General features: G+C 36.7%; 1 protein-coding gene across 1 annotated transcript in view; it reads right to left on the reverse strand.

Annotated features, from left to right (window-relative positions):
- LOC142436622 (thyrotropin-releasing hormone-degrading ectoenzyme-like) overlaps positions 1-17,294 on the reverse strand; it is a 114,559-nt gene that overhangs the window by 72,502 nt on the left and 24,763 nt on the right. Inside the window, exons 4-6 of the mRNA XM_075540161.1 lie at positions 16,302-16,390; positions 9,598-9,731; positions 9,439-9,494 (exon numbers count right to left, since the gene is read on the reverse strand). Of these exons, the coding sequence (XP_075396276.1) occupies positions 9,439-9,494; positions 9,598-9,731; positions 16,302-16,390 (279 nt within the window). The remainder of the gene's footprint in view (positions 1-9,438; positions 9,495-9,597; positions 9,732-16,301; positions 16,391-17,294) is intronic.

The following is a 17,294-nucleotide window of genomic DNA, read 5'->3' on the forward strand; positions in this document are numbered from 1 at the left end:
TTGTTTGTCCCCATGGGAGGGGGTTTATGTTGATCCTTGTGATCGATTTCTCCTTTCTCCCCTCACCTTCCCCTTATCCTCCTGGTATCTCTATTCTCATTGTTGGCCCAGAGGGGTTTATGGATTCCCTGTGTTGCAGGCTCTTATATGTAGCACTGTGCATGTTTTGGTCTAATCCGATTTGTAAGGTAGAATTGAGGTCATGATAGTGTGGGGGAAGGAAGCATTAAAGAATTAGAGGAAAGTTGTGTGTTTCAATGGTGCTCTACTGCACTGGCTCATCTCTTCCTTGTGACCCTTCTGTGAGGGGATGTCCAATTGTCTACCTACGGGCTTTGGGTCTCTACTTCTCCCCCCAACCCCCCACTCCCATTCACATTGAGTATAATTTTGTTCTGGGTCTTAGATGCCTAATACCTGATCCTTTTGACACATCATGATCGCACAGGCTGGTGTGTTTCTTCCATGTGGGCTTTGTGGCTTCTCAACTATATGACCACTTGTTTATCTTCAAGCTTTTAAGACCCCAGATGGTATATCATTTGATACCCGGGCACCATCAGCTTTCTTCACCACATTTGCTTATGCACTCATTTTGTCTTCAGTGATTTTGTTGGGAAGGTGAGCATCACAGAATGCCAGATTATTAGAAAAAAAATGTTCCTGTATTGAGGGAGTACTTGAGTCGAGGCCCGATGTCCATCTACAACCTTAATTCTTAACATATAGATATATGTACATAGATCTATTCCCCTCTCATTATATATTTACATATGTACATGCCTGTATTTAGACATCTATAAATGTTCTTTGCGCCTCCTGGTTCTTTCCTCTATTTCCTTTTACGTTCCTCTTGTCCCACCATCATGTTCATGTTAGGCCTTCATTTGGGTTTAGTAATCCTTGCTGCTACATTGCCCTTGGTTAGGGCCCACTAGGCATCTGAAGTCTTTCTCTCCATTGATTTTAGTTCACTTCTTGTTCTCTTATCCCTGGGTTGGTATCTCATCCCCTTCCTTTCTCCCACCTCCCTTTCTCCAGTATCCCTCCAGAATCATCAGTCCATTCTTATCTTCTCCGAATTGTTTATCCCACCTATCTTATTTAGATAGAAGACATGCAGAGACATTAATAAGCACAAAAACCAGGCAAAGCCAAAAGAGACAACAAAGGAAGTCAAAATCAACAAAACAATAAAATAACCAAAACCAAAAAGAAAGCCACTGATAAAAGTGGAAAAGCCTCTAAATAGTTCAAGGTCTCTTTGCTAGCCTTTAAGAGTGCTTTCTAGTCAAGTGTGATGGGGTCTCACATTCTGTCTCCAAAGTCTATTTTTTGTATTCACTGGAGATTTCACCACTTTGTTCCCCTTGCTACTCTGTTGCATGCCTTCGGTGTTTCCCTCCAGGGTGATGGGGTCAGACTGGCACATGCACTGTGTCTGCAGTGTTGTCCCCCTTAGCGCTATGGCTCAGTGAGGGACGTTGTGCCTCATAGTGGGGCCAGCCCTATGGTCCTCTCTGTGCATTGTCTGATCTGTGCAGAAATATCGTCCTTGGGGCTTGCTGGGCCAGGATGAGTTCCCCTCCCTCTCCATCCCTTTTCCTTTCTCCTGTGTGCTCTAATCAGATGTGCCCCTCTCCCCAGGCTGTAGGAGAGAGACCAGTCTTCAACCCCATGTGCCAAGATGTGACTACAACATACCGGCATGTACCAGGGAACCGATAGACAGGTGTGCGGGGTCAGCCCCAAACCCAACTATGTGGACACCCCCACCCCTTCGCTAGAAGAATGCACTTCAGAGGACAGCACTGAGACTGTAACTCTTGACAGGAATTGAAAGCCTCATCTTTCAATCCTGTGTAGAAGTTGGTGATTTCAAACTGCTGACCTTTCAGATTTCAGACCAACAGGTAAGCACTATGTCATCAGTGCTCCTCTACCAAGCATGTTGCCAGTTCACACGAAGTATATAGAACAATACAGAATTACCCCCTAGGATTTCCAATTGGCAAATCTGTCTCTCTCTCTCTCTCTCTCTCTCTCTCTCTCTCTCTCTCTCTCACACACACACACACACACACACACACACACACACACACACACACAAACACACACTGGACTTGCTAAAAAAATACCTATTCTTGCTGGGGAGGGTAGACAAGGCTTTTTTTTTAAGTAGAACCATTTTTTAAATGAATACTTATATCTTCAATTGACTAAGCAAACGGGGATTTAAGAATTTTCAAATACTGGGCAAAATTCCTATGATTTGGGGTCAGAACAACTGCTGCTCAATTGTTTGAGGTTATCCCCCATCCCTAACTTAAGAGCTGCCCAATTTTTGCTGAGCTGAGTGACTTTTAACCTTGATTTCTCAGCTATACAATTTTGATAGTGACCAGTTCATGAAGTGCTTTTACTGAGAAGTATGAATGAGATCCTTCGAGAATTTCATGAATATTTGCTATCTTCTACTCAGTCTCTTTGAACATGCTTAATGGAGCAGGATGTAGTCAGACTCCAAAGGTTGACAATAGATTAAATAACATAATTAGAGAATTTACTAGCATATACTAAAATATGTATGTCCTGCAAGTCCAAGTAAATGCAAAACATTTCCCCAATTAAATCTGAGTTTGGATTTCTTGTGGTTAGTGCCTCAGAGTTAATTCCAACTCGTAGTGACAAGCACAACAGAAAGAAACACTGCGCACTCTTACAACCTTTCCTGTGTGGGATCATTGCAACCATTTTGGCAATGAAACCCCACACCAAACTCACTGCCATCGAGTTGATGGCGACTCAGAGCAACCCTATAGGACAAGATGGAACCGTGCCTGGAGGTTTCTGAGACTCGAACACAGTGGTGCTCCACCTTCCTAATGCTGTGATCCTGTCACACAGTTCCTCATGGGGGAGTGACCCCCCAACCACAGAATTCTTTTCTTTTCTTTAAAAAAAAAAAAAACCAACATTTTATTAGGGGCTCATACAACTCTTTTTAAAATTTTTCTCAGTTTTATTTATTGATCTTTCTTTTTTTCTTTTTTTACATTTTATTAGGGACTCATACAACTCTTATCACAATCCATACGTATACATACATCAATTGTATAAAGCACATTCATACATTCCCTGCCCCAATCATTCTCAAAGCATTTGCTCTCCACTTAAGCCCTTTGCATCAGGTCCTCTCATAGAATTATTTTCATTGCCACTTCATCACTGTCATTTTGCTACTGTTTTGAATCAGGAGACCTCTGTGAAAGGGCCGTTCCACCCCCACAGGAGTTGCGACCCACAGGTTGAGAACCACTGCTTTAATTCTTCTTGGGAGTATTAAGTCCTAGCTTTCACTCCAGGAGCAGATGGTGATTTCTGGCTGCTGGCTTTACCATTAGCAGGCTGATGAGTGATTACTATGCCACCAGGGCTCCTCGGAGGAGACATTTTGTTCCTGCCAAAGCACTAGCTACTTTGGATTGAAGGTCAGTAATTCTCCCAGATAATCTCAGCGGTGGGCAACTGTGAAATGTTCTAGCAGCTCCTCTGATGCCAGACAGGAACTTGGGTTCATTTTCACAGTTGGAGTTCCCACCTGTAGAAGAGTAAGTACCCAAGTGGTGCAAATAGGAAGCGTTCAGCTACTAACCCAAAGGTTGGTGGATCAAATTTATCCGGAACTTTCTGAGAAGAAGGCCTGGCTATCTGCTTTCCAATGGTACCAGCCTTGAAATATTGATGGAGTAATTTCACTCTGCACATGAGTACCTTTTTCTTTTTCACTCACTCTCAACTGTGGACTAGCCCCTCCTGATGACACGTTCAAAGTACTTGACGTAAGTCTCACCAGCCTTACCTTGAAGAAGCATTTGGTCTGTACTGTTTCAAAGACAGTCTGGTCACTTTTTCTGGCAACCCAGGTAAATACAATATTCTTTGTCAATACCATATTCAAATGACTCATTATTCTCCAGTCTGTGTCCATCTTTCTCATGCACATGAAGAGATTGAAAATATCATGACTTTGATAAGGCACACTTTAATCCTGCAAGTGACATCTTTGCTCTTTAACATATTAAATAATCCTTTTACAGATTTAATTGATGTCTCGATTGCTTCTTTGCATGAGTGTAATTGTGGTATCAAATAAAACAAAATGATTCACAATTTCAATTCTCCCCACCACCGCCTTCCATTTATCATGATGTCCCTATTAGTTCAGTTGTATTTATTTTTCATTAGGCAGAATTGTGAGGATTTATTTTTTCCTTAGGGAGAAGTACAATCCATGCTGAATGCTGTAGCCTTTTATCTTAATCAGTAAATGCTTCAGGTCCTCTTGACTGCTGGCAAGCAAGGTGTGCCATCTGCATATGGAAAGTTGTTTATGAGCCTTTTTACAATCATGATGGTGCGTTCTTCTTGCAGTCTGGCTTCTGGGATCATTTTTCTCAGCATCCCCTTGATTGCCCAGTGACTGCTTCTGGGTCTTTCTATAGGCTCTGCATGAGAGCTATTAAGTATTCTTCGTAGAGTAATCCATAGGTTGTTTTGGGATACACAATCAAATGCCTGTGCATTGTCAACAAAACGCATCCATCTGATATCTACAATCATATAGTTCATCTCACATCCTCTTCTCAATCCAGCTTGAATTTCTGTCTTTTCTCTATGTATTGTTATAACTATTTTAAACTTATTATCAGCAAAAATTTACTTTCATGTGATATTATGATTTTGTTTTAATAATTTACACAACATATTAGGCCACTTTTCTTTGGAATGAGCAAATACATGAATTTCTTCCAGTTGGTTGATGGGGTAGCTGTTTCCTATAATACTTGACATGGATGAGGGAGTGTTTCCAGCTTATGGCTAGTTATTGAAATATCTCAATTGCTATTCTGTCCGTTCCTGAATCTTTTTTTTTCTTCAATATTTTCAGTGAAGCTTGGGCTTCTTCCTGTTATACTATAGGTTCTTGATTAAGATGCTACCTCTAAAATGGTTGAATGTGACCAAATTTTTGGGTACAGTAACTATGATTCTTTCATTCTTATTTTAATACTTCCTGCATTATTAAGCATATTTTCCATAGAATCCTTTGGTATTTTCGCTCAAGGCTTGAGTTTTTTCCTTATTTATTTCATTTTGAAAAATGCTGCATGTTGTTCTGTGTAGGATTTCTAACTGAATGTTCATGCATATTCATCATAATGCTTCACTTGTCTTCTTGAGCGAGCCTATAAAACTTTCAAGTCAGCTTTTACTTTGTCTTTAATTTTTCCATTTGCTTTAGTTGCTCTATGATCAATAAATAGCAAGGTTCAGAGTCCCTTCTGACATCTACTTTGATGTCTTCTATCTTTCCTGTCTTTTTAATGACCTTTTGCTCCCTTCATCTATGATGCTCATGATGTCATCCCAGAATCATCTAGTCTTTTATCATTAATGATCAGGCAATGCTGCAAGGCTATTATTGAGATATTCTCTAAATTCAGGTGGGATATACTCACCTGAATACTCTTATATTTTTATCCTACTAGACTTGTTCTCATCTTTTTCAGTTTCAATTTGAACTTGCACAATAGCAATTGATGGTCTGTTCCATAGTTTGCCTTGTTCTAATTCTGGATAAGGATACGGAGCTTCCCTATCTGCCTTTCCACACATTGAGGAGATTTGATTCTTGGGTGTTACATCCATGTGGCTTTGTTTACAACTACATATGTTAAAATGAAGGTATCTCATGATCATTTTAAAAATTCATAATTATTGCTCTAATAACATTTGCATATTCCCTGGTGAATTTTAATAAATGAGAATAAAATGGTTTGTTTCAAGTGTTTAAGACTTCCAAAATTAAAATGGAAAGCAATGTTCTGACTCAGTCAACAAGGAATATAAATTAGGGGATATATTTCTAATAATATTCTAACAGACAGACAAAGGTTATAAATATTTTAAATATTACATTTAAAATTAACATGTTAATGTGAATGAGTGAAAAATATTCACATATTTTCCATTTTCTTTTGCTCTCTGTCTTTAAAATATCACTACTTGTTTTCTCATAAGCATTCTAAAACTTTCAGAATACGAGAAGGTACCCACTAAAGGGAAAAAATAAATGGAATTTATTTTTCAAAACTATAAATTTAAAATTTTTAAATAAAACAACCTTTATCACCTTCAAAGTACTCTCCATTACCCTTAACACATTTGTCATATTTGTGATTCTATTCTTGGAAACATTAAAAGTCATCTGTTCGGATGGCTGACAGTACCTCCCTCATTATTTTCTTCACCTTCTGTGTCATCAAATTGCTGTCCTTTCATGTCCCTCTGGATTCACGGACATAAAAAGAAGGTGCACAGAGTGAGGTCAGGTGAGTTAAGATGCATGGGGCCAGAGGGGCATGCTGTTTTTTCACCCCAAATTGGCACACTGAGATGGCTACCTGAGCAGGTGCATTGTTGTGGTGGCAGAACCAGAGTCCCATCTGCCACAAATAAGGTCTTTTTTGTGGCACAGTTACTCTATCATTTCAGAACCTCTAAATAGAAAGCTTGATTAATAATCTGACCTGGTGGAAGGAACTCCAAGTGGATTATGAGTCAACATTTTTGTCTTTTTGAGATGTCGACGGATGTCTAGAATGAGTTTTATCATCAATCGGCATTTTACCTTTCTTGAAATAAGAAAAGCATTCATACACTTGAGTTTCTGAAGCATATTTTCCAGGCAGGAAATAAAATTTCACAACTGCATCCTGGTCTCTTAAATTGGCCAAAAGAAAAACTGATTTCCAGTGATATTACTTCTACAAAAAAAAAAAAAATTTCACTGAGACCAGAAAGAACTTTCCCAGGTGACGCCACTGGGTGCGCTAAGAGCAAGTTACTCACCTACCAAGAAAAATGCATAGTGTGAAAGTTATGCCCAGTGGGGCTTTTTTCTCCATTTGGGGGGCGGGGGTTCCCCCTCTTTATAGAAATGTCTTTTTAAAGTCCTTCAGTTTTCTAAAGTAAACTTCCCTTTTATTAAAATAAATGGCATTGCTGTTGAAGTGTAGACTCTTGTCCTTTTTAACAGTATGGGTTCGACCGTCCTACAAGTTGGATGTACACACGTGCCCTGTTAATTGCTAGCAGCGTTACGTGGTCAGGTTCAACGACTTCTCTGATCCTCAGCTTCCTTATTTATAAAACAGTAACAGGATCATTCGACATATAAAAAACAAACTTTTGAAAGGCAAGGATGTTACTTTGAGGACTAAGGTGCCATGGTCTTTTCAATTACCTCACACGCATGTGACCATGATAAGTTGGACACTGAATAAGGAAGACTGAAGAAGAGTCAACACATTTGAATCATGGTGCTGGCAAGAAAATATTGAGAATACAATGCATGTGAAGTGAATAAACCAATCTGTCTCAGAAGATGGGCAGCCATAATGCTGCTTGAACTTCATCTCATTTACTATGGGCATGATGGAGACCCGCCCCTAGAAAGGAATAGCACACTTGGTAAAGCAGAGGAGCAGAGACAAAGACGTCTTGACGCTGTGGTGCAACAATAGGATTGGACATAAGAACAGAGGGGGAGCGCGGCACGGGACTGGCATGTTGTGTCCTGTTTTACATGGGGTAACTGTACGTCAGAACAGACATAAGGGCACCGACAGCAGCAACAACCAATCCTACATATTTCATAAGGCTTTATCAATTATTCATTAAATGAATAACTGTACACAGATTTGTGTCTGGTGCCTTTTAAGTTTCAGGTAATTGTTAGTTCATGATATAAGTTTTCTTCTAGCTACTTTAACTTTCTGTGGTAATCTATTGCACTACTTGCTTGTCTTGATTTTCTCTGGGTGAAATATTGGAGTAAGTGTATGCTCATTGACTTTCTGGATTTTTTGGAACTTCTATGTCGACTTAATCTTTCCACTGTATCTAAAACATACTTTAAAGTCTTTACATCATACTTTCAAGCAAAAAATACCTCTTAATCATTATTTTCACACATCGGTATCTAAGGAGATCCTCTCAATCTCTATTATTTCTAAATGTTTGCCCAATAAGTTGATGTTGTAATATGGAATAATTCTTAATTACCTGGTTGTAAGCAAAAAATGCTTCTAATTAAACAACTGTTTTGAATAAATACAACTGTATTAGACATTTTATTGCTGCTAAATGATCCTTAGTCTTAGCATTCTGTGAGCAGCTATTTTTGAACCTGAAGTTCCACCCAAAATGAGGCACTGACATCAAGTAACAGAAAATATTGATACTGGTTCTTGGCTTCTTTAACAAGGAAACAGCAAAGGCCAGATATAAATTTCTTTTAAAAGAACCACTGAAAGTCCTTTACCTTTTTTTAAATGAGGTTTTCCTTATATATATTATTATTTATTTAATGAGTGCTGTTTTCTGAAACCTGATTCCAAGCTTTGATTTTGCCTCTATCAAAGTAATTATCTGGGATCGATATTTAGACTCATTGGTTTTGATTAAATACAAAGCTCTAGGGAACTATATGCTTTTTAACATGCAGAAGAAAGTTGCTATGTGATGGGATGTGCACACTGTGAAAGCAGTTTAATGCCCCGTTATGAGACAGTGCCTAATGCACGAGACATCTCTAGGTGGTTTTCACAGTATCATAGGAGAATTAACATAACGAATAATGACAAACACTTAAGTTAAGAGAACCACTGTGTCCTAATCTGTAGCTTGTAAAATCAAATTAGTAAATTAAAATTTGCATGTGAAGCAGTACAAACAATTCAGAACTGAGCTGTTTTACTAGTTCGTCTCCAAACTGAATAAATCACTTGGGTTTATTTTCAAATTATTTAATTTAAATAATTTTATTTAATTATGCAAAGCATAATTTACTTTAATAGTATAACAAATTATGAAAAATATCAATGAAAATGCTACTATAAGATTGTTATGACTCTTTTCTTGAGATGTTTAATCTGCATTTTTAATCAAAATTTGGAACTACCTGTTTCTGAAAGCAATAGCTTTTCATAATGCACCACATTTTAAAAAGATATACTAATCTATGTAAGAGAAAAAAACTGCTAACACTGAAAAGTGTAGTCTATCAAACATTAAATATGGTGCAATGGCCATTTTGTAGAGTTAATTAGTGAAATGGTGAAGCAATTATTAATCTCCAGAGTGGTCAATCGAATTTTCAGTAGAAATTGATCAAGCTTCTTCTGACTCAGAAACACCCTATGGCTAACTATTGATCAAGATTATATGATTATAATTCATATCCCACCCCCAGAGCACATGAAACAAATTATTTCAAAAGATTACTCAAAACATACACGCGATTGAGTTTAATAGAGAAAGTCTCACTAGTGTGAGTCTTGATTGGGTAGTTGCATAGGAAAACACACCTACCTGGCTAGGCTGAAGGCATCATCGATCAAACCTGCTCGGTTACTGACTGAGAGAACCTATGAGGCCAACCAGAAAAATATTGTCCTGGTTAGAAATTTAGAATTAAAATCCAGGGTTCACATCTGAAAACGGATCTTAAAGAGAAAATCCAGAATTTACCTCATGGTTCCTTATTAACTGTTCGATTAATAATCTCCAATTCCTTAGGTCATAGTTGACCCTAAAGTATCTGGTTTGATTGATGTTCCCCAACAACCAGCTTCCTTTGCCCAGAGAAGTGATCCTGTGGTGCTCTACAAACAGCATGTTTTTCAGGATGAAATAGATTTAGATGTTAATGATATATAAAGTATATTTTCTTAATACCAAGTGTAAAGTTACTAATAATTATTATTGCTCAATTAAAAGCTAATCTTTCACGTAATCATTTGCATCTAGGATATACTAGTAAATGTTTAGTAGGTTATAACTAGCCTCTATTCCTGATAAAATCCCTATCCCCTACACATAGTAGTTTTTTCAACATACATGTGACCTAACATTTACTTGTGTCTGTGTGACATAGACTATATATGCATATAGTATGATTAGAATGAAGGGAAAAGTTTTGAGAACTACATTCTCTTAACGCGTTCAGTAAGAAAGTTATTAAAACAATCGAGCTCATTTATTTCAGAGTCATGGGTGTTCCTTGCCTCTTCCTTGTGCTTTCTTGGAAATACTATAAATAACAGATGATGCAGCATCATCAATAACGCCGGAAAAAGAAACTGCATTTACTTAAGACTCTAATATTTCTACACATAATTAAAAACAAAGATAATAAATTCTGCTTATTGGAATCACCTTGGAAAATAGTAACTTGATTATATTAGCCAGGTAATTCAATTAAAGAAAGCGAGCTGGTAAAAACAATCTTATAACTTCTTACACATTTAACTCCTTCAAATATGGTACATATGGAGAATGCTATTCATTTTCAATTGTTTCCTTATTTATTTACAAACCATAGGTCACAATTCCAATGATTTTGTACTTCATTGTGGATGCTTTCAGACCTTGTGTGTCCTAGAACCTGCATACTCTTTAAATAAAATATTTTTAATCTTTGTGCATAAATGTAAGGAAATATATGTAAGTGTACACGTATACATGTATAAAACCACTGCCATGGAGTCAGTTCTAACTCACAGTGACCCTATCGGGAAGAACGGAACTGCTGCTCCTGGTTATGAGGTCAGCTAGCCTCATCTTTCTCTGAAGGAACAGCTGGCTAGTTTGAACCAGCTTGCAGTCCAAATGCTTAGCTTGCTATGCCACCGTTTACTATAGCATGTGTTCATGTTCTCTATCTACAAAGCCTCCAGGATTCAGCAGAGCTTATGCTAAAACAGTGTCTCATGCCCAAGGGAAAAATAAATCATTTCCATGATAGCTCACACCAGAAAATGTATCACAGAGACCATGTGCAGCCCATTGGAGTCAGCTTCAGTCCATTGTCAATGTTTTTACATCTCAGACTCCAAATCAGGTTTTCCTATTATTTCCCCAAGGACGCATTCAAACATATAGTTTTTGAATGGAATCTCTTTACATAGAGTCCATCAGAAAATAATTCTACTACCACAAAAGGTATCGTGGACAAAAGTGGTCATTAATTGCTCAAAACTGGAATGAAGTGGAAGATTTAGTCCAAACATGCCAGCAAGATGAAGAGGCACCTATTACAGTCCACTAAAATATAATCCCAAACTATTGAAAAAAATCTAATATTTAATGTTTCAAAGCACTGTACTTTGGCCACATTTATATGTAGTACCCGTGCAAACGAGGCTCAGACAGTTGTAATTCAATTGTCCAACACAGCTGAAAATAGTCCATCTCAGGTCTTCCACCATCTAGGCTTCTTTCTAGTCTGGTCTATGCTCCTGACACAACGTGGTATAGTGCTTTTACTATCATAAAATACACATTTTCACATTCCTTCTCTCTTTTTAATTTGAAAGGAGAAATATGACAGTTAAAATAAACTAGAATAGGGGCAAGAAAGTCATGCCCGACTATACATCTATATACATAAATGTTTAAACTTCGATAGCATATTCCTTTTTTAAAACCACTTTACCTATAACCTGATGGACAAACAATGGCCTATAAGGTCCCTTTCAATGCTACAATTCAATGGAAAAGAAATGGTATACATTCTCTTAGGCTGACAATTGATCTCTAGTTTAATAGTGGTATGCAGAAGGAAAAGTCTATCAAGTTCTATTTTAGAGTATGAATGATTTTCTCTACCTATGAGACTTTATAATCTCCTTTTCTTCAAAACTTCAATGTTTATCCACACAATTGCTATAAAGAAGCTTTAGAATATCATCCCCATTTTATGGATGCAATGATGACAAGAGATATAGTTAACAAGAAAATGTGGCAAGTATAAAAAATAAAATTGAAACATTAAGGATACTGTTTCTGTTGATCAACTTTGACTTTATTTTCATGCATCTGTAAGTTCACAATGATCTATTCCTTATAAAATATTAAAATCATGTCTGAATTCACAGAATAAATTGGATCTCCCCACTCCTTAAGTAGTCACTTTATAGGTGATAATATTTAAAATTCAAGCCTCATATCTGATCATATAATTTAGGGTTTTACAGGTTTCAAATTGTCATGATTTATAATTATTAAATATAATTTAAAAGTTATTTCATGCTCATCTTTTATATAAATCTCATGTGATATAATTGGCTCTTGTTTTTAAATCAATTTTATTCAAAAATTTAAATCTATACTCAAATTAAAATAATATGTATGTATAAATGATAAAAGCAATTCTTACCCCTTTTATGTAGTCTGGTCAGTAAAAAAGAAGGAAAGGAAATAAAAGGCAACCATCTCCTGCTTTTAAGTTTGCCATAATTAAACTGATAACTAAAACCTGAAGGTTATTACTGTTCGTGAATAATTTTATGTCTCTGGTATAAGTGAAATCTGTAGAGAAATAATCCCTGGCAAGATATAGTAATACATTCTTAAATACCTTTTCAGTTCTAGTTAATTATATCCCTAAAATATTCTTCAAATTAACTAATGGCAAGCAATGAATTTTAAAGTGTTCTTTTTCCATGGCCTCGTGATGTACAGTGCATGATGAGAACCATAAAAAATTATGGAAGCTATATTTTGAGGGTCGGTAATAATAATTAAAATTTCTATTTGGAATGTTCCCAAAATGACACAAGTCTGAGGCCATATCAAAACACAGAGCAGTTAATACTTTAAAATATTTTAGTTCTTATCATTCATTTACCACCACCACACACCCAACACACACCCAACACACACACCCAACACACACACCCAACACACACACCTAACACACACACCCCAGGACCAAAAGAAGAAGGTGATATATTCTTTACAAACTTGGCTGGCTGCAGATGAGAAGAAATGTCAACCAGGATAACAAAACTGGAAATACACAATAAACTCTGTGATAACTTAGGTGGACTTCCTCCCTAAACTTGTAAGAGAATTAAATGAGATAATGTTCTGTAGCTCTTTAAGAGTCACTGGCATACACCCAATGACAAAGTGTTACATAACTAAGAGATCGCCCAGACAGCCTAACAAAACTTTACAATTTTATCCACGGTAAATAAGGGTGTGCTCATGAGAGAAGTATTAAAAATAACAGAAGAAAATCACAGCCCTAGACCTAGCTCTTTACCTAATTTGCCAACGGACTTGATCCAAGTTACCATCAAATTGTAATAAACTCATTTAGAAGATGGGGATTAAAATCATATTGCTTCTAAGGGCTTCTGAGTCTCAAGTAAGCCAATGCTGAAGGCAAAGGTGAGAGCACTTCAGCACTAGTTTAGTGTTTACTGACCTTTCAGAGCCAGTGTCTACTCTATTCTGACTGTGTTCTTTCCTAAAATGTAACTGAATGTATTGCCTGCCACTCTTGGGTAAGCAAATATCCAGTAAATATGCAAGCTATTACATTTATAATGCCTAGATTGTTGGTATTTTCTCATTGAAAATGAAAGAGAGAAAAAATTTTGGCTGTTTCTAATAACTTAAAAATTGACTTAATACTTTAGGTAGCGTTTTATGTCATCTTTAGAAATAATTATATATTTATCCAAAGGGCTTCAAAAATTTAACTCTCAAGAAAATATGATGATGATAATCAAATTTAAACTTTATAATTAACTATGGCCTTGTGTGAATATATGTGAAATAAAATCTTTACTGACCATGAAAAATTACAAAACATTGATCTGGTTGTTGTCATTAAAATTTGGCATTTTTTTACATGTGTTTATAACAATTGACCAATGCGTTTTTCTCCCTGGCTTAATGCAGATACTTTTCATGTACATTAGTTGTTTGTTTTGAATAAAATAGGAGATAACATATAAAAGAAGTTGAGGTTAACCAATCTTTTCTTTTTATCTAATTATAGTGTGGTGTCAGGTTTTTACTAGGCCTCATCGAAGTTCAGGACTTCAAGAGAAGACGGTGCATAGGTAAAATGACACTGAAAAAGGCAAACTAGAAAGATGACTTTTATTTTTAGCTTCACTGGGAATCGGTCACCCCAATTTGTGCATTTATAAAGCATTTATAAGGCCTTCAAGTGACATGTGGAAAACTTACTTGCTATTGAGTAAACACTTGACGGTATTGAGCAACCTTAAGTATTAAGTGTTACCATGTTCGTGTCAAATAGAGAACACTGCTGGGATTGAAACAAAAGGACACCTTACACTCTGATATGTGTGCAGTGCCTGACTGTGGGGTGGGGATGTGCCACTCACAATACCCCCTTCATAAATAGCATCCCCTAGAGTTTTAAAGCGTATACCTGTGCAGTTGTTCATAGCAGTTCTTCATATTAACATTGGTGATATTTAAGGCAAACATGTTGAAAGAATGGACTGTCATTATCCTGATTAATAACTCAAGATGAAGCAATCTCTCAAGTACAACCTGTATTGGTCAAGGGAAGGCTTATGGTCTTCCCAAAAAGGAGAAAGTAAAGGATAAAGAGGAAATACCTTCTCCAGCAGGTTTCCAGTAAGAACAGACTCCCTATAGCCCTCACCTTCTAAGCTGAGTGTTTAGGCTGATTCAAATATATAATCAGTAAGTACTTCTACATTTCTTTAACTTTCTCATTTCCACTCTACATTTCAAAGGGATATGTCGTAGTTTATTTCTGAAGATTATTATGTCTCATGTTTCTAAGAAATGTATGGAGGGATGGCATAATTCAAATCGTTGGACAATTACAACTCCCTAGTTTCATTCACCATGTAATAACATATTATGTATTCAAGTAAAGGTGCTTCATGGGGATAAAAGAGAATTATAAAGGAAAATAAGATAGTAAGTGTGAATTCAGAATCACGAAATAAACGCTAACTCAAAGCAATTAAAAGAACAAATTGTAATGAGTTATTTTAAAGGAGAAGAAACCAATAAATGTTACAGTCAGCATTTCAACGTACCACCACATTACATGTGAATGTCTTATATGCAATAAACGTGAATGGAATTGTAACTCTTTATAATATGCAGTTTCATATTAAAATTACATTAACACGAAATTATGAGTAACCTTCACCCCTGGGAATTACAAGTGTTTATGTTTCTGATAGTCAGATTACATTCTGGATTCAGTACATTTTGCCTATATGTAGCCATGCACCTATTTTGAGTACTTAACTGTGCCATGTATGAAATGAAACAAACATTTGTTTATTTACTTAAAACAAAAGATATATGCTCAAAATGATGTTTATAGCATAAAGAATTAAAATACACTAACAGCATTGGTGAAAGCAGCAAGGGGAAAAAGGTAGAAAAATGTGACCTTCTTAGTGCCACTGAAGTGTTAATAGAAGATGATCATCGCCTTTTCTCCAACTCGCTGGGAAGCAGAGCAAAAGGAACCCTCATGTGGACCCTGCTGTCCATGAAGGACTTAGAAGGGACTCAAGTACTCTTCTGTGAGTGATTGCAAATAGGCCCCTCTCCTGTTTGGCGCCATTTACACAGACAATAAGGAGCCCTGGTGGTGCTGGGGTCAAAGAGCAACAGCTGCTAACTAAGCGTCCCTGGTTCAGTCTCACAGCTCCTCTGGGGGTGAAAGAGGACACCGGTGTCCTGTGTGTGCAGGTACAGCCTGGGACACCCTAAGGGGCAGTGCTCCCGTGTCCGAGGACTGCTGGGAGTTGGAATCTATTTGATAGCACTGGGTCTGTGGGTAGAAAGACAATGAACTGGCTCTTCTCCCTGCACCTTGAGGTTTGACCCCCAAAGGGTGCACTTTGAGGACAACTCTAATCCTCTCCCTTCAAATCCAATAATTATAATTATCTAATCCCATGAAGGATATTGCTTCTCTGGTCTCTAAAAGAGATAGTCTGAAAATGCAAAGAAAGACAGTGGAATGGGATTAAAACTGTTGCCTCAGTTTCAGTTTGTGAGACACTGCTCTAATGGGAGTTCTGCTTACATTTTAATTAAATGTGTGATTATGAAATTATACAGTTTAAAACAGCTACGATGAGATCTACAAAAGCATTTAAATGTTTTCTCTTCACCATGAAAGGAACAAATAAACAAGAATTATATAGGCAGGGTGAAAGTGGATGAGTCAGAAATTATACCGAAGAGATCCTCTTATGCTTTCTTATCTTGTAGAGGTGATTATCATTCTTCCATCTTCTCTTTCTAGTTTGTCTTTATGCACATTTTTATAACCCCAGAAACCAGAGGTTAAGTTGCTGAACAATTATCTGAAACCAATTGTCCACAGGGGAGAATATATATCTTACCTGATTTGTTAGACACCCAAATAATTGCTTCTGAAGACACATGGCTTCTATTTCCTACCACAATGGTTAATGGAATCTGCCACAGGTAGCTGCAAAATAGAAGAGTAGCTTTAAAAATACAAATTGGTGTTCATTTGAAAAACATGCATCTTCAGAGGGATTTTTATTAATGCTTTTTAGGGAAGCTACCAAAAACAACAATAAAAAAAGCACTCAGACATCAAAGTAGATTCTAATTCATTGTTTCTATCTCACCAAGAAGACTGTGCACTCAGAAGTTTTCTGTCAATGTAGAAGAGATCTCCTAATAATATACTTTGCCAAAAAAACCCAAAATGTGTGCATTAGGAGTTAAAAGTGGCTAAATACTACAGTATATATTGATTTGAATCTTAAAATAATTCATTTCTATTGTTTTAATATTAAACACTAGTGATTTTATGTATTCACATTTCACCAATTTCTCCTTATTTATTTTATAACTGTTCAGAGAGATATTTTATTATATTTCCATAAGGTTAATATGGCACACATAAGGTGATTCAGGCAAAGAGAATAAAACAAGACTGACAAGATCCCCCTAAAATCCATATAAACACAATGCACCCGACAGGGCACACCTAATGTCCTGCTGATTTAAATGAAATTTCCAAATGGATTGGCCAAGCACCACCGATACTTAATGTTCAAATGTGGGTCAGAGTTATAAAAGAGAAACATTTGATAAGGTTTGCCTTTTATAGTAATAAAAATCAAGGCCTATATGTTTACATAAAGTATCTATTTAATCTGAAAGGCTAACCAGTTAATGATAGATGATTTTACATTGCGTTCAAGCATTATATTTTATTTTCTTGAAATATAACCTGATTCCTTCAACTAATCATTGTGCTATTGCTAAACAGCTGGAAGTTCAAAGCTAAGAACTGTCCCACGGGAGGAAAGTGGGGCAATCAGCAACTGTACACGTTTACAGGGTCAGTAACCCTATGC

The sequence above is a fragment of the Tenrec ecaudatus genome, unplaced genomic scaffold, assembly GCF_050624435.1.
Source record: "Tenrec ecaudatus isolate mTenEca1 unplaced genomic scaffold, mTenEca1.hap1 Scaffold_485, whole genome shotgun sequence".
Taxonomy (NCBI): domain Eukaryota; kingdom Metazoa; phylum Chordata; class Mammalia; order Afrosoricida; family Tenrecidae; genus Tenrec; species Tenrec ecaudatus.